General features: G+C 40.0%; 1 protein-coding gene and 1 non-coding gene across 8 annotated transcripts in view; both read left to right on the top strand.

Moving 5' to 3' along the window:
* Nucleotides 1-17,951, top strand: part of GAPVD1 (GTPase activating protein and VPS9 domains 1) — a 74,442-nt gene that overhangs the window by 19,382 nt on the left and 37,109 nt on the right. For all 7 annotated transcript variants that reach the window (XM_045790940.2, XM_045790943.2, XM_045790941.2 and 4 more), the window contains exons 2-6: nucleotides 9,553-9,770; nucleotides 11,290-12,133; nucleotides 14,486-14,572; nucleotides 15,898-16,032; nucleotides 16,177-16,366. In XM_045790940.2, the coding sequence (XP_045646896.2) occupies nucleotides 9,586-9,770; nucleotides 11,290-12,133; nucleotides 14,486-14,572; nucleotides 15,898-16,032; nucleotides 16,177-16,366 (1,441 nt within the window). In that variant the 5' untranslated portion in view covers nucleotides 9,553-9,585. The remainder of the gene's footprint in view (nucleotides 1-9,552; nucleotides 9,771-11,289; nucleotides 12,134-14,485; nucleotides 14,573-15,897; nucleotides 16,033-16,176; nucleotides 16,367-17,951) is intronic.
* On the top strand, nucleotides 7,996-8,322 carry LOC148108552 (Nuclear RNase P). The gene has a single exon (XR_015727556.1).

Below are 17,951 nucleotides of genomic sequence, written 5' to 3'. Positions count from 1 at the left end.
CCTTGTTTACATCTCTTGTCTTGATGACATTATTAATAGTGCCCACTTTCACTCCTAGTAGTGTCTTGGTTTGGATGGCAAATTATATGGTCTTTTGGTTATAGGAGGTAAGATCAGAGAGGTAAGAAAGGTGGAGGCAGACTATGGAGAGCTGAGAAAAGTTTTGGGAGGATTTTGGGCACAATCTTGATACGATTTGACTTGGATTTTTATAGACTCATTCTGGCTGCTATGTTGAGAGTAGACTAGGAGCAAGGACTGAAGCAAGGTTAGGAGGCTGCTGCAGTGATCCCAGCCGAGAGATATGGTACTTTGGACCAGGGTGGTAATTAGCAATAGAAATGATGGTGAGTAGATACATTCTGCATGTGTTTTGGACGTAGGGTCATCAGGAGTTGATAATGGGTGTAAGAAAAGAAGGGAGTCAAGAACGATGACAAAGTTTTTGGTTTAAGCAGTTGGAAAGATGGAATTGCCATTGATTGAGATGGGGGAGACTGGGATTTAAAGATGTTTTTCTCGGGGGGGAGGGAGATGAGTGCAACTTTGGACATATTAAGTTTGAGATGCCCGTTGGACAATCCACTGGAGACGTTGAGTAGTTGCGTATTTGGATCTAGGCATTCAGGGGAAAGGTAAAGTCTGGAGATACTACTTTGGGAGCTGCCAGCATTTTGGTAGTTCTTAAGCCATGAGATGGAATGAGATTGTCTAGTACTGAGTGTAGTTCGAAAAGGAAAGGTCTAAAGACTGAGCTTGAGGGTAGCGTACTACAGTGTTTTGAAGTTAGGGAGATGAGGGGGAATTACAAAGGAGACTGCGACTGAGTGGAGGAACTGAGACTGAACAGGAGGAACGCCGTGAGAGTGTGGTATCCCGAAGTCAAAGAAAGTGTTTCAAGGAGATTGGTCAACTGTGTCAGATACTTCTGTTAGGTCAAGAAGAGGAGGAATGATAATGTATCATTGGATTAATAATGTGCTTGCTTATTTATTTATTTATTTATGTATTTGTAAAGATTTATTTGAGAGAGAGAACAGGGGGGAAGAACAGAGAGAGAGAGGGAGAGAGAAACTCAAGCAGAGCAGACTTTACACTGAGCACGGAACCTGATGTGGGGCTCGATCTCACAACGCCGAGATCACAACCTGAGCCAAAACCAAGAGTCAGACACTTAACCGACTGTGCCACCCAGGCGCCCCACAATGTGCTTATTTATTACTGGTGACTTGAAGACTAGCAGTTTTGATGGAATGGGAGGACAACACTTATTGGTGTGGGCTCAGGAGGGAATTAGAGGAGAGAAACTGGAGACAGTATAAACACCTCTTTCAAAGAATTTTCTTGTAAAGGGAGGGAGAAAAATGGGGGTAGAAGCTGAAGGGGAGACATGAAGTAGAGAGGTTTTTTTTTTAAATGAAAACTAATAGCATGTTTATATACTGGTGAGAATGATCCAGTAGAGAAGGAAATGTGGATGGGAGGGGGATGGGGTAGTTGGGATTTTTACAGTAATGTTCTTAAGGTGTGTGAAGGGAGGAAATTAGCATACAAGTGAGGGTTGGCTTTAACGTAGAGAAAGGCAGTTCATTCAAAGTAAAGGAAAAAGTGGAGCACGAGAGAGAGAGAGAGAGAGAGAGAGAGAGAGAGAGAAAGAATATACATACATATATACTTGTAGTTACTTGCAGTTTACTTTGCTTCTGGCTTCATAGTTGACTAAGCTTTGCGAGGACAGAGACTGTGTCTGTTTTGTTCTGTCCTGTACTGTTAGTGCCTGGGTACAGTGAAGACATTCAGAAAATATTTGTTGATTTGAATTAAATTGGGGAAGATAGCTTTCAACAGCCTTTCCAATTCTAAGTTTCTGTTTGATATTAAGATCATAGAGGAGGGGTGCCTGGGTGGCTCAGTTGGTTAAGCATCCAACTTTTGATTTTGGCTCAGGTCATGATCTCAGTGTTGTGAGATTGAGCCCCGTATCGGGTTCCATGCTCAGCGCAGTCTGCTTTTTCCTCTTCCTCTACCCCTCTCCCTACTCGTGCTCTTTCTCTCTCAAAATAAATAAATAAGTAAAATCTTAAAAAAAAAAAAAGATTATAGAGGAAATAAAGAATTTATTTTTTTATTTTTTTTAAAGATTTTATTTATTTATTTGACAGAGAGAGAGAGACAGCCAGCGAGAGAGGGAACACAAGCAGGGGGAGTGGGAGAGGAAGATGCGGGCTCCCAGCGGAGGAGCCTGATGTGGGGCTCAATCCCAGAACGCTGGGATCACGCCCTGAGCCAAAGGCAGACACTTAATAGCTGAGCCACCCGAGGAAATAAAGAATTTAAACTGAGCTAAGAGGTGAGGGTTGGAGACAACCTGTATTTTAAATGATATTTGAGTGTAAACTCCGATGAAGTAGATGTCACTAGAAGCTGGATGAAGTTCTGTAAAAACCAATAGAAAAAAGGATCTTTAAGGAGTCAGTTAGTAATAGAATTGGAGATTAGGGTAGATGTGACTGACAAAATGTTTAGATTAGTTGGTTGAGAGCAAGGGCTGCTTTGGAACCAGAACTGAGTCAGTGTGAATTTTGATGTGGCTGCTTGCTAGGTATGTGAACACTTTTCTCAACTGTTAAATGAAGTTAATGAGAGCACAGTCATCATAGGGTTATAAGGTTTCAGTGAGGAAAAAAATAGTGCCTGGCATAAAAAAAGTTCTAAATAAATGGTAGCTTGGTATGAGTATTGTTATTGGTATTGTCATTGTTACTTTTCAGGAAACTAACTTATTTACAAATGTTTATACTTCCTGTTGTCTTCAGTATGGTAAAATTTCCCCACTTCTAGTTATTTATGCCTACATTTTATTTAAGCAATTTCCCAGTAGCTATAACTATTGTGTTATAGTGGTGCCTTAGAAGAGCAGAACATTCATAGACTTTACCTTTTACATTCTCAAACCCTTTTCCGCATCTGTTGTGTTTAAGTAGTGACCTGTTAGGTATTATTATTTGTGTGGGGGGGTATTATTTTTTCAAAATGTATGAGCCGAGAGACTTGGGGCTACCTGAATTGAGTTCACTTAAAGTGTTTGAGCTCCTACCTGCCATCAGCTATGTTAGGACACAAAGTTGAATTCTTTCCCTCAGTGTTTACAGTCTAAGGGGAGAGAGAGATATATAATTATACTCTGGCATATGCTGCATGTTGTGTAAAATAGTATTCAGAACATGAATTTAATTTAGGTAAACTGTGGGCAAAAATATAGGTCAGAGTTAATTCTCTTGCATTTTACCCAGTGGTTTACTGACACTTTTTTTTTTTTTTTTAGGGTGGGGGGCAGAGGGTGAGGGAGAGCAAGAATTTGAAGCAGACATGGGGTTGGATGTCACAATCCTGAGATCATGACCTGAGCTGAAGTCAAGAGTCGGATGCTTGGGGCTCCTGGGTGGCTCAGTCAGCAGGTCATGATCTCAGAGTCCTGGGATCAAGCCCTGCATCAGGCTCCCTGCTCAGCGGGTAGCCTGCTTTTCCCTCTCCCTCTGCCACCCCCCCCCCACTTGTGCTCTCTCACACTCTGTGTCAAATAAATAAAATCTTAAAAAAAAAAAGAGTCAGACACTTAACTGACTAAGCCACCCAGGCGCCCCTATATAATAATGTTTTTAAAAGTGTTATTTTGTAGGGTAAGTTATTACCTGTTTTTTGGCAGCACCCAGACCAACTTATTATAGAAAGGAAAGCAATAAAGCGTATAATTCTTGAACTTGGTGAAAGAAAAAAATGCTGAACAAGTTTGTCTAGATTTATTGAAAATGTCTTTAAAGGCGTTTGGAACTACTGAAGGGTTTGGAAGGTGAATTCTTTAGACTAGGTGGAGCATTACTTTCATGCGTTAATTTTTTTAAGTGAAGCTATATTTGAAGATTTTAATTTCTAAATTGCATAAATTGGTTCATATTTTGCTGTGTCATTGGAAACATTTTATGTGTCCTATCTTGAACATTTCAGTTATAATTAGACTGTGAGCTCCTTGAGATTAGGGGACCTGGCTAGGCTCCAGCCAAGCCCAGTAATATATTTGTTGAATTAAGTTGTATTAAGCAGCCAGAAGGGTGCAGTTTGAGAATTTCTAAAATATTTTTCCCTATTTTTTATTATGAAAAATTTCTAACATAACTGAAATTGTTAAAGGATAGTATAATGATTATCATCTACCCTCCACCCAGATTCAACAGTTGTTTACCTTTTGCTGCATTTTAAAAATCTCATTTTTTTGCTGAACCATGTCCAAGTAAGTTGCAGACATCCTAACATTACTTTTACATACTTGAGTGTGTGTCTCTTAAAAATAAGATACTCTCCTAAGTAAGCACAGGATTTTTGAATCGTTCTTGTAAAGATCAGGACTATAATAATAGTGTACTGGCTCTGTCATCTCTCATATGTGTGGTCCTGGGCAGATTATTTCACATCCCTGTGCCTCACTTTTCTTAGCTGCAGAGCACTTATCTCAGAGGGATATTATGAAGATGAAGTGTGTAAAGTTCTTAGAAGCACACCAGGCACTATTTTCAGTTGATAACGTGTTTTCCCAAACATTACTCAACTGTGGTGAATTAATACCACACCCACCCTTGTTCCCAGAGTTGGAAACTTTTACCTTTTTTCCCCCATTTGTTAACAAATCTTGCCTTTCTTTCTTTCTTTCTTTCTTTCTTTCTTTCTTTCTTTCTTTCTTTCTTTCTTTCTTTCTATTTTATTTTTTATGTTATGTTATGTTATGTTATTTGACAGAGAGACAGCCAGTGAGAGAGGGAACACAAGCAGGGGGAGTGGGAGAGGAAGGAGCAGGGTCCCAGTGGAGCAGGGAGCCTGATGCGGGGCTCGATTCCAGGACCCTAGGATCATGCCCTGAGCCGAAGGCAGATGCTTAACAACTGGGCCACCCAGGTTCCCCTCTTTTTTTTAAAATATATTTTTAAAAAGATTTTGGTTTTTTGTTTGTCAGAGAGAAGAGAGCACATGCACACAAGGGGGGGTGGTGGGAGTGGTAGGCAGAGGGAGAAGCAGTCTCCTGGCTGATCAAGGAGCCCGATGTGGGACTTGATCCCAGGACCCTGGGTTCATGACCTGAGCCGAAGGCAGACGCTTAACCAACTGAGCCACCCAGGTGTTCCTACAAATATTTCTCATTTCATTTCTCAAACCTGTCCTGTTCTTTCCATTGCCACCTCATTTCCTGCCTGTCAACAATTTCAGTCTCTCTTCATCTGGTCCCATCCCCACCTCCTCATCCTTTTCCTTACTGCCAGAGTTTATGCTCCCAAAGATAAATTTAATACTGTTAATCTCCTGTTTTAAAACTTTTCCTATCAACTACAGCGCAAGGTCCTAGTTTCTTAACTCTGGCTTCTGTGTACCTTCTGGCCTTATCTCTCATTATGCACATTCCCTGCCTCCCCCCATCTCACTGAATACATAGGCACAGCCCCCCAAACTGTAGCAAGCCATGGGTAGCTCTCTAAATGTCCTCGTTGTTACACAGCTCTGTGCCTTTGCTTGGTGGACTCCCCGTATCTGGAATTCTACCCCACCCACCGTCCTTTTTATGTCTGGCAAATACTCATCTTCTCCTTCCGCCCCTCAACTTGCCTTTTAAGACTAGGTGCAGGTTCCTTCTCTTTTTAACCCCCTCTCTATCTGCATTGTACAGTCTTCTAGCATAATACGTGTAACATTTTTGGACAGCCATTTGCTTGCATATCTGCCTCATTGTGCTAGGTTAGAAAGTCCTTGAGGGTACACATTAGGTTTTATCCCTTTTTGTATTCCTAATGTTTAATATGTTGCTTGTACCAGGGGTAAAATAAATATAGATAATGAGTCCACATTTTATGGGTGAAAAAAATCCAGGGTTCAGAGAATATGCTTTATGTGCCCAAAGTAACAGAACTAATTAATGAAGCATTCAGATCTTTACCAGCCCATTTCAGTATTGTTTCCATTAACTGTAATACTTCTTATAGTTCTTAGTCTGTGGACTTAGAGCCCCCTAGAGGATGTTAGAGAAAGCCTATAAAGTCATATATGAATTTTCTATAGATTGAGTTAATACAATTATATAAGTATATGTCTGTATGTCACCAGTTTTTCTTAATGTACCCACATGGTTTTGTTATTAACTTAACAGATCGTCTTAGTGGGCATACTTATATATATATTTTTAAAAGATTTTATTTACTTGAGGGAGAGAAAGCAGGGGGAGGAGCAGAGGGAGAGGGACAAGCAGACCCCCACACTGAGCACAGAGCCTGTCACGGGGCTTGATCCCACAACCCTGAGATCATGACCTGACCTGAAATCGAGAGTTGGATGCTAAACTGAGCCACCCAGGCACCCATACGTTTAATCTTTTGAGAGTAAAGCAGCATAAGGGCCTTCATGACACAGGAGATTTGGAATAACAGCTTTGCACAGATTGCTAGGGAATTGATAAGGTATAAGAATTTTTTTTTAAGATTTATTTATTTTGAGAGAAAGAGCATGGATGGGAGGGGCAGAGAGAGGGAGAGAGAGTTGCAAGCTGACTCCTAGCTGAGTACTGAGCCCGACTCGGGGCTCAGTCTCACAACCCCGAGATCATGACCTGAGCCAAAACCAAGAGTTGGACACTCAACTGACTGTCCCACCCAGGTGCCCCGAGAAAGTGGTTTTTGAAAGCAATAAGATTCAGGTTAGATGGTAATATCTGAAATTTTCCTAGTCTTCAGTAGTTCATTAAAATAAAAAAGTTTAAAAATTTCTAAAATCAGGGGTGCCTGGGTGGCTCAGTCGGTTAAGCATCTGCCTTCAGCTCAGGTCATGATCCCAGGGTCCTGGGATCAAGCCCTGCATTGGGCTTCCTTCTCAGCAGGGGGTCTGCCTCTCCCTCTCCATCTGCCTCTCCCCACTGCTCGTGCTCTCTGTCAAATAAATAAATAGAATCTTCTTTAAAAAATTTCTGAAGTCAAACTTAATAAAAGTTGCTAAACCTGTTTCTTTAAGTCAGGTGGCTTTAAAAGTATTTCCAGCTGCTGCCATATGGTTTTGGTCTTAGCACCAAAAATATTTATTTCAATATATGAACATATTTTTATTGGATCTCTAAACATGTTGAGAGTTCTGAGGTCTGGGTTGTCATCTCTCTTAGAATCTGAATTCACTACAAATTGTATTGTTTTATCAACTCCAAATAGATCCATTAGAGTCATTTATGAATCTGATTGGCTGGGACAACCTTTTTTCCTAGCTTTATTGAGATATATTGACATATAACATTGTGTAAATTTAAGGTATATAACGTGATGTTGTGATACACGTATGTATTGCAAAGGTTAATAAGGTTAATCAACACATCCTTTACATCACATAATTGCCATTTTGTTGTAGTTACAGTGAGGACATTGAGGCTGTACTCCCATAGCAACTTTGTTTTTTTAAAGATTTTTTTTATATGAGAGAGCGAGAGCACGAGAGAGCACAAGCAGGGGTAACGGCATAGGGAGAGGGAAAAGCAGGCTCCCTGCTGACCTGGGAGCCCAATGCATGGCTCGAAACCAGGACCCTGGGATCATGACCTGAGCTGAAGGCAGATGTTTAACCAACTGAGCCACCCAGGTGCCCCTTTTCTTAAAGCTTTTATTTATTTATTTGAGAGAGAGAGTGGAGGTGGAGTGCTCGTGCGTGAGCATGAGCAGGGGGAGGGGCAGAGGCAGACGGAGAAGCAGATTTCCTCTGAGCACAAAGCCCAATGCGGGGCTCAATCCCAGGACCCCAGGATCATGACCTGAGCCAAAGGCAGACGCTTAACCGACTGAGCCACCCAGGCGCCCCCATAATCTTTAATTCTTAATGAGAATTATTTTTCTAGCTTAATGACGGTGTGCTGTCTGGACACACAATGTTGTATTATGTTATCTGGGCCGCAAGCACTTCTCTTGTTGATATAAAACATTCGTGGTCTGAGGGAAGCTCATCGGTGGGGCTACGATGTAAGTGCCTTGTGTCACTCTGCCCCATATCCCCTGGAAGGTCTGAGACTAGGACCAAAAGTGGCCCTGACAGGCTCCTTCCTGGGTTTTGGGGAGGTGAGTTCTCAGAGAATGGGTATCCACTTGAGGATAGATTGCGCAGGAGGTGCCATGGACCCTGGCTTTGGGGAGGAGGCTGGCAAATGCCTCCTTAGCCAGAGCTTGAAACAGACTCATGACCAGTGAAGTGAGTTCAATGAGTGAGGTGAGGTACCCTGCCCAGGGGTCTCATAACCCAGTTCAGACTTCTCTATGCTGTTTAAGAAAAAAAAAAAAAAAAAAGTGTGGTCTGGCAGGCATTCCAGGTTCAATGGTATAGCTTAAATAATAATGCTTTAAAATATGTGTGCTATTTCTATCAGTTTGTTTAGCTACTAGATAAACAAGATTTGTGTGATTTGATTCATTCCTTTGGCAAATATTTGTTCAATTCTTGGTAGGAACCAGGCACTCTGCTCAGCCCTGAAATTACAGCTATGAGTAAATAAAACAGACAAGCCTTACCACTCCCTGGTGGCCCTTACCCTTTAGTGGGGGAACCGTACTCTAAGCATAATGAACATGCAAGTAGGTATCTGTAATATAATGCTAGACAGAGGCAAGTACTTTTAAAAAAGGCCAGAAAAGGCAAGAGGAAGTGATCGTTTCTATTTTAGGAGTTATCCGAGAAGGCCTTTCTAAATAGACCTTTGAACAGAGAAACCTGAATGGAGTAAAGGTACTAGCCATGCAAAGATACCTGGAGGAATAGCCTTCCAGACAGAGGGATCATCAAATGCAAGAGGCTTTGAGAAGGGGCATGTTCGGCCTGTTCAAGCAAGGAGGCCAGTGTGTCTGGAGCTATGTGAGCAAGGATAGAATGGCAGGAGATGAGATTGGAGAAGTAGCCAGGGTAGATCATCTAGGACCTTTAGATTTCATTCTAAATGTAAAATAAGCCTTTGGCTGGATTCTAGTAAGGGAATAAGGTGATCTGACTGAAGTCTAAAGGATACCGTATGCTATGTGGAGAACAGACTCGAGTAGTACAAGAAAGGAAGTAGGGCCATCAGTTAGGAAGTGGTGGTTATAGACCTTTGGGTGAGAGATGATGATGGATGTGGTGAGAAGTAGATTGGAGATGTATTTTGAAGATAGAGTCAACAGGTTAAGTTGATTGATTGCAGTGTAAAAGGGAGTAGTCAAGGGAACTTGAGTGCTAATAAGTAGACACTAGACTGGAAGGAAATACACACATTTTTACTGCGGCTGTCTCTGAGCAATGGCCTTACTAGAAGCTTTTTTTTTTTTTCTCCTTATCTGTACTTACCAGTTTTTCTATCCTGAACCTGTAATGCTTCTCCAGAAAATATATAGATTATTTTAAAATTAGAGTTAATCATAGTACTAAATGTAGCCTAATTCTTAATATATTCTCTTATCCCTTTTGATTTTGGAAAATAGCCTAAGTGACACAAAATTTCTAAACTTGTCCTTTTACTCGTAGTGATCAGCCTTTGTACCTTCTCCACATTTGAAGATGGTGAAGCTGGATATTCATACTTTGGCCCATCACCTCAAACAGGAACGCTTGTATGTGAACTCTGAGAAACAGCTCATTCAGAGGCTCAATGCAGATGTACTTAAGACAGCCGAAAAGTTGTATCGTACAGCGTGGATTGCTAAGCAACAGAGAATTAATTTGGACCGGCTTATCATAACCAGGTAAAAAAAAAAAAGGTTTTGAGGTGTTAAATTTTATGAACCACTGTAATTCTGTGCTAACTGTAAATAAATGAATCTATTTCCAACACAGTGCATGCTTTCATATAATTTGAATCACCATTAAGGTGATTATTTTGTCTGTTAATTAACTTAAGCCTTTTACAGAGAATTATAACTTAAGCATTAATATTTTATACCACACCAGCTAATTTTGTATCTTTGTATATATAACATTTTATTGTTGCTGAAAGTAAATTATCTTGTGTTCTTATTTTTAAGTAGGCTCCACACCCAACTTGGGTCTTGAACTCATGAGCCTGAGGTCAAGAGTTTCGTACTCTACCAACTGAGCCAGCCAGGCGCCCCTCTACTCTTTTTATTATTATTATTATATTAAGATTAAAAAAATTTATTTTTGAGTAATCTCTGTACCCAATGTGGGGCTCAAACTCACAACCATGAGATCAAGAGTCACATGGTCCGGGGCGCCTGGGTGGCTCAGTCGTTAGGCATCTGCCTTCGCCTCAGGTCATGATCCCAGGGTCCTGGGACCAAGCCCCATATCGGGCTCCCTGCTCAGCGGGAAGCCTGCTTCCTCTCCCATCCCCCCTGCTTATGTTCCCTTGCTCGATGTGTCTCTCTGTCAAATTAAAAAAAAAAAAAAAAGAGTCACATGCTCCACCAACTCAGTCAGGCACCCCTTTTCTCCTGGTATTATTTAATATACACTAGGCCCTTGAACACTGGTTTGACCTGTGTGGGTCCACTTATATGTGTAGTTTTTCAGTAGAGTACTGTAAATGTATTTTTCTCTTCCTTAACGATTTTCTTAACAATATTTTCTCTAGCTTTATTATAAGATTACTGTTTCTAATACACAGAATATGTGTTAATCAACCATGTTATCTGTAAGGCTTCTGGTCAACAGTAGGCTATTAGTAGTTAAGTGTTTGGGGAGTCAAAAGTTATGCATGGATTTTCCACTGCACAGGGGGGTCGGTGCCCCTAATCCCCACATCGTTTAAGGGTCAGCTGTGTGTATTTCCATGTTTTGATTCTGTTTATCTACTCCTCAGTTTTAGAAACCTCTTTTTCACTGTGTTAATATCTTACTGTTGCATTTTTTCAAGAAGCAGTTTTTAGCTCTAAGAAGAGTGGTGCTGAGGTATAATATTGAGAGAAGGAGGCAGACATGGAAAAATACATACTGTATGATTCCATTTATGTGAAGCTGAAAAAAAGCAGGACTGATCTTTGATGATAGAAATCAGAATAATGGGTTTTTTTTTTTTTTGTATTTTTCATTGAACCTGATTTACTAGGAGGAATTTGTCCTCTGTACTTTTTGGTTTTGTCTTTCTTTACATATTCAGATGCTGGTGGGCTGAAAGATTTGAGCAGTTTGGAGTGACCTCATTGCTAGGTCTATAATCAGTCTACATTTACAGGTTTCACTGGAATGTATGTATTATATTATTGTTATTGATTTTATTGTTTTGCTTGTTTGCTCATTTTTTAGTGCCGAAGCTTCCCCTGCTGAATGTTGCCAACATGCCAAGATTTTGGAAGATACACAGTTTGTTGATGGATATAAGCAATTGGGATTTCAGGAGACTGCTTATGGAGAATTCTTGAGTCGTTTAAGGGAAAATCCTCGTCTTATTGCCTCCTCTTTGGTTGCTGGGGAGAAACTTAATCAGGAGAACACACAAAGTGTTATTTACACAGTTTTTACCTCCCTCTATGGCAACTGCATTATGCAAGAAGATGAAAGCTACCTCCTTCAGGTTTTGAGATACTTGATTGAATTTGAACTTAAAGAAAGTGACAACCCCAGGCGACTTCTGAGGAGAGGAACTTGTGCCTTCAGCATCTTATTTAAACTTTTTTCTGAAGGACTGTTTTCTGCCAAACTTTTCCTCACAGCTACTTTACATGAGCCAATCATGCAATTGCTTGTTGAAGACGAAGATCACCTGGAGACAGATCCAAACAAGCTAATTGACAGGTTCTCCCCATTACAACAGGAAAAACTCTTTGGGGAGAAAGGCTCAGATAGATTCAAGCAAAAGGTTCAAGAGATGGTGGATTCCAATGAGGCCAAACTGGTGGCTCTGGTGAACAAGTTTATTGGTTATCTCAAACAGAACACGTACTGCTTTCCACATAGTTTGAGGTGGATTGTGTCTCAGATGTACAAAACCCTCTCCTGTGTAGACAGACTGGAAGTTGGGGAGGTCAGGGCAATGTGTACTGACCTCCTGTTGGCGTGCTTCATTTGTCCTGCAGTTGTCAATCCAGAACAGTATGGAATAATTTCTGATGCGCCTATTAATGAAGTGGCAAGATTTAATCTGATGCAGGTATGCTTTTGCTATCATCATTACTGTGGTGTTCTGTTGAAAATCAGTTAAGTGAGTAGTGGAGTGGAAACAGGAAATATGATGACAATATGTATACATTCTTACCATTCTGTTTCCTCAAACTGGCTTCAACATTTGCTTCTTAAGAAATAAAAGCAGTTATGGGGCACCTGGGTGCTCAGTCAGTTGAGCGTCCCACTCTTGGTTTGAGGTTGGGTCATGATCCCAGGGTTGTGGTGTTGAGCCCTGCTTTGGGCTCCAAGGTCTGGCTCCACCCTCAGTGGGGAGTCTGCTTGAGAGTCTCCTTGGCCCCTTCATCGCCCCCCCCTCCCCTGCTTGTGGGTGTGCACACACACACACACTTTCTCTGAATTAAAAAAATAATAAAAGCAGTTATATTGGGATTTAAAAATATTGTAGTCATAAAATGTTTTGTTAGTTTTTGGGGCACCTGGGTGGCTCAGTCTGTTAAGCATCTGCCTTCAATTCAGGTCATGATCCCCAAGTTGGGCTCCCTGCTCTGTGGGGAGCTTGCTTCTCCCTGTCCCTCTGCCTGCCACTCCACCTGCTTGTACGCATTCTCTGTCTGTCAGATAAATAAATAAAGTATATTTTGTTGCTCCTCCCCCAAAGATTTATTTATTTTAGAGAGAGTGGGAGAGTGTGTGAGTGAGGGGAGGGACAGAGGCTGAGGGAGAGAAATCCTGGAGCAGATTCCCCACTGAGCTTGGATCCCAACATGGGGCTCGATCCCAGGACTCAGATCATGACCTGAGCCAAAACCAAGAGTTGGACGCCTAACTGGCTGAGCCACCCAGGTGCCCCTCGTGTTAGTTTTTATTTATTTATTAATTTTTAAAAATTTTTTAAAATTTTTATTTATTTGAGAGAGAGTGTTGGGGGAGGAACAGAGGGAGAGGGAGAAGCAGACTCCCTGCTGAGCAGGGAGCCTTATGTGGGGCTCAATCCCGGGACTCTGGGATCATGACCTGAGCCGAAGGCAGATGCTTAACCAGCTGAGCCACCCAGGCACCCCTCGTTGATTAGTTTCAGAAAGAGGAGTTTTGGATTTATATTAGAACTTTTTCCCCCTTTATCATGAGAACTACTGAAGTCATGTTACTTATTTAATTTTTTTAGAGAGGAGGAGAAAGGAAGGGCAGAGGGAGGGGGAGAGAGAATCCCAAGCAGGCTCCACACCAAGTGCAGAGCCCGACTTAGGGCTGGATATCACAACCCTGAGATCATGACCGGAGTTGAAATCAAGAGTCGGATGCTTAACTAACTGAGCCACCCAGGCCACCCCCATGTTATTATTTCTTAAGGGTATCTTTTGATCATATCCTATCCCCCAGAAACACTGTAAAGAAGAAACTGAGTTTATTTGGAATATAATATATCTTTGGATGATTTTTTTTTTAATGATAAGCTTTTTTTCCATGGTCATTTCTATTCTGTTGGTATGTTTAGCAATTAACTATATAAAATTTAAAGATTTTTATCTATGAAACACTAAATTTATTCTTAAGATAGTGTGGTTGTAGGTTTTTATTTTTGTCATTCCAGTAGAGATTGAATCACTTATTTTCAAAATGAGTAAAACGGGGAATTGTGCCAGATATTAAGATGATACTGTATGATATTAGCTTTCCCCAGAGTGTCTTTAAAGAGAGTAGATTAGGGTCGCCTTTCTCAAGCTTCTGACTCTTGATTTTGGCTCAGGTCATGATCTCAGTTTCATGAGATCAAAGCCCCATGTTGGGCTCCGTGCTCAGTGCGGAGTCAGCTTGAGATTCTCTCTTTCCGTCTGTCCCTCCTGCCTCCTCTGAAATAAATAAGTCTTTAAAGAAAAATAAAGAGAGTAGATTAACAGTTCTCTTTTACCAGTAAGGAACTTGCTCTGTGAATTAACATTTACTTCCAAGCAGCTCCGTTCTGTAGGATTTTTTAAGAGAAAAAAAAAAAATCTACATTGAGTATTTTGTGATCTATAAAGGGAAAAGTACTTAATATTAACTTCAAGTAGTTTGAATCAACTTTTACAAGTGAATTTAAAAATTTCTAAATGTATGAAAAGTATATCAAACAAAGGTGTTATATTTTTATTTCATATTGTCAATATAATGTTAAAGTAAAATTTTCTATTTATTGTCTAGTACTCTTAATCTAAATATAGTAAAAGCTGATGTAGAGAAGATACACATTTAATTTGGGACCCTACTTTGCATGCCTGGTCAGGTGGTGTAAATATTATTATGAATCAGCTTTTTAGACTAGAATGGAAGCACTTTCATAGAGCACAATTTGTAAGTATCTATAGCCTGTGTCTCCGACCACTGCTTTGGGTTGCAGGTTGGCCGCCTTTTGCAGCAGTTGGCAATGACCGGCTCTGAAGAGGGAGATCCCCGGACAAAGAGCAGCCTTGGAAAATTTGACAAAGTAAGAATGAATACTATCTCGTGTGAAATACCATTTATAGAAAATTTTACCAAAGTATTAGTGAACTTAACTATTGTCTTTATTAAATCTTGTCCTTTAATTTATTAAGAATAAATTAAAAATTCTTTTCAGTTATCCCTGGTATAGCTATAGAGAATACAACATTTAAAGGAAGATGTCACTAAAGATTACTAATTCTTACTTACTGAAGCGTTGAGGAGATGCCACTGTAATGAGAGCCAAAGAGCTATTAAGATTGTTTCACTTTAAAAATTTGATAAGGCGAGGCTGCTGGCTCAGTCGGTAGAGCGTGCAACTCTTGATCTCGGGGTTGGAGTTCCAGCCCCATGTTGATGTCGAGATTACTTTAAATATTTTATTTATTTATTTATTTATTTAAGAGATTGAGAGAGAGGGAGAGTGTGCACATGCAGGCAGGGGGAAGAGCAGAGGGAGGAGGAAAGAATTTCAAGCAGACTCCATGTTAAGTGCAGAGCCCCACATGGGGCTCGATCCTATGACCCCGAGATCCTGACCAGAGCAGAAACGAGGAGTCCAGTGAGCTGCCCAGGCTCACTGGTTGTAGAGATTACTTAAAAAAAAAAAAAGAAAAGAAAAGTCTTTAAATAAATAGGGTGGCTCAATCGGTTGAGTGTCTGACTCTTGGGTTCTGTTTAGATCAGGACCTCAGGGTCCTGAGATTGGCCCAAGTCAGGCTCTGCACTCAGCCGCGAGTCTGCTTTAGAGTCTTTCCCTGTCCCTCTCCTTCTGTCCCTCCCCACTGAGTGCGTGTGTGCACACATACATACACTCTCTCTCTCCCTCTAAAATGGATGAATAAATCTTTAAATAAATAAATAGTTTAATTTAAAAAATCACTAAAGCAAATCAGCAATAATTATCTAATTTTAAGTGTATTTCATAAATATGTTTTACGGCATTGTTCAGTTAAATTAGATTTTAATCATATTTGAGTAGGCTATACATTCAGCCCTATTTAAAATTCAGAGGTTATATAGTGAAATTCCACTTTCACCTCTGATCTCTAACCTTTATTTCCTCCCCAAAAGGTTCTTGATGTTCTCAGTCTTTCATGTTTTCTTCAAGAGGTTTATATGTATACAAGCAAATTGTTTGTTTCATGTACCAGAATTTCATGGAAACAATTCTATGTCAATTCAAAAAGAGTTTAATTTTTTCAGTGTTGGGTTTAATATAATTTTCAGGAAGAAAACCTTTTTGCATGCTTGTCTACCTTAATTAGAAATTTTGTTCCCTTATTTTAAAGAGGAATTATCTCACTGTGATCTTTTCTTGTTTAACAGAGCTGTGTTGCTGCTTTTCTTGATGTTGTGATTGGGGGCCGTGCAGTGGAGACCCCTCCAATGTCCTCCGTTAATCTTCTGGAAGGATTGAGCAGAACTGTGGTTTATATAACCTATAGTCAGCTTATTACTCTGGTAATGGCTTTATTCTTTAATAGGATTTTCTCAAAAGTCATTTATCGAAGCATGGGCAGAGTCATAGATGAGTACATCGTGTGAGGAATAGATATTGTTTTGAAAAATTGATCTTACTAGTTAATGTCCTTTTACCTTTGCCAGGTGAATTTCATGAAGAGTGTGATGTCTGGAGATCAACTGAAAGAAGATAGGATGGCTCTTGACAATTTATTGGCAAACCTGCCCCAGGCAAAGCCGGGAAAAAGCAGCAGTTTGGAAATGACTCCCTATAATACTCCTCAGCTGTCTCCAGCAACCACTCCAGCAAATAAAAAGAATCGATTGCCTATAGGTAAAGAGCATTTCTCATATTTGGGCTTTCCCTTAAATTTAGTATTTTTTTTATTGGCCTTTACTTACTGCTCAGTGTTTTGGAATATGGTTTTAAATAATTTGGGAAACCTTTCTCTTTGTGTTGACTGATAATAATACAATTTTTAAAAATTGCACCAATTAGTTAAGGTTTATGAGTAGGCTTTAGCTTTATCTAGACATACTTTTCATAATTAATTGAGATCATGCCACCTACAGTATACTTTGTTTATATTTTAGTAACTTTTTTGGGAAAATTTGGCAGTGTCAGTATTTGAATTATGTAACCCTGTCATTTCTTCAAAGTTCTAAATAATATAATAAAACAATAACTTAGAGGTTTCTGTCAGTAAAGTTGAAAATAGTTAAATTTTTCCATATTATTATTATTAATCTTTTATTAGGGGAGCTAAGGTATCTTTGTTATTTGCTAAAGTAAAGGTTTCATTTTGTTTTGTCAAGTTTATTTAAGAATTGGGTTTAAGTTTTATTCACTTAGAAAACATCTGTTATCCATACACACACACACACACACACACACCCACACACACACAAATTGAGCCTTACCATGTTCTCTGTACCAGACTCTGGATGAGCACTTTATAGATGTTGTTTCACTTAATTTATGCAAAAAATCCTTGCAAAAGGAGTAGTTATAATCACTGTCCTGCATGGGGGTGCTGTGTGTAGGCACTGGGGATACAAAGAACATTAGGATATGCTGTTGCTCTGGTAGTTGCTGATAGTCTAGTTGGGGAGAATAAGAGGAGACCAGTTGCCGTCATTATACTGTGTCTGATGGAGATAAGCATGCATGGAGCCTTATGGGGCGCCCATGTTGGTCAGGTGTTGATGGTGTCAGGAGAAGATCCTGGAGACAGTGAAGCTTATACTTTCTTTTGAAGGATGAATGGGAGTTAGACAAAGTAGACAAGAGAGGGAGAAAAAGAGTATTTAGACCAAGGGAGCAATGTTTTAGTGCCAATTTTTTAATGCAAATGAGGAGCACAGCAACAGTGAACATGAGTAGTTACTTTATTTTATACATTTTGAAGAATGGGATTTCGTTTTTAAACTTCCATGAGCTGACTTGTTAAGAACTACCAGTTTCTTAAAATTAATCCATCTTACATTTAACATAATATGGAATAATATCATCAAGAATATGACATATTCTTCAAGTCTTTCATCATCTCAATATATCAATTTTCAGAATTAGAAATAGAAAAAAGATGAAGTTTGACACTCAGTGATTTTTAAAAAATACTTATTTGCTTATCTTGGAGTGGGAGCACATGAACAGGAAGGGGGCAGAGGGAGAGAGAGAGAAGCAGACTCCCCACTGAGTGTGGAGCCTGATGTGGGGCTCGATCTCACAACCGTGAGATCACAACCTGAACCGAAATCAGGAGTTGGGCACTTAACCAGCTAGCCATCCAGGTGCCCCAACACTCAGTGATGTTTAGTATTATAGCCTATTTGCACTTTTTTAACATGAAGAAATAAATGATTTTTAGTAAATCAGAGATTTTTTTCCTCCATTATTCACTCCTGTACATTAGTTC

Source organism: Ursus americanus, chromosome 18 (assembly GCF_024610735.1).
Source record: "Ursus americanus isolate L20-20 chromosome 18, mUrsAme1.1.p, whole genome shotgun sequence".
NCBI classification, from domain to species: Eukaryota; Metazoa; Chordata; class Mammalia; order Carnivora; family Ursidae; genus Ursus; species Ursus americanus.
The sequence above is the reverse complement of the archived record's forward strand: the minus strand, read 5'-3'. Positions and strand labels throughout refer to the sequence as shown.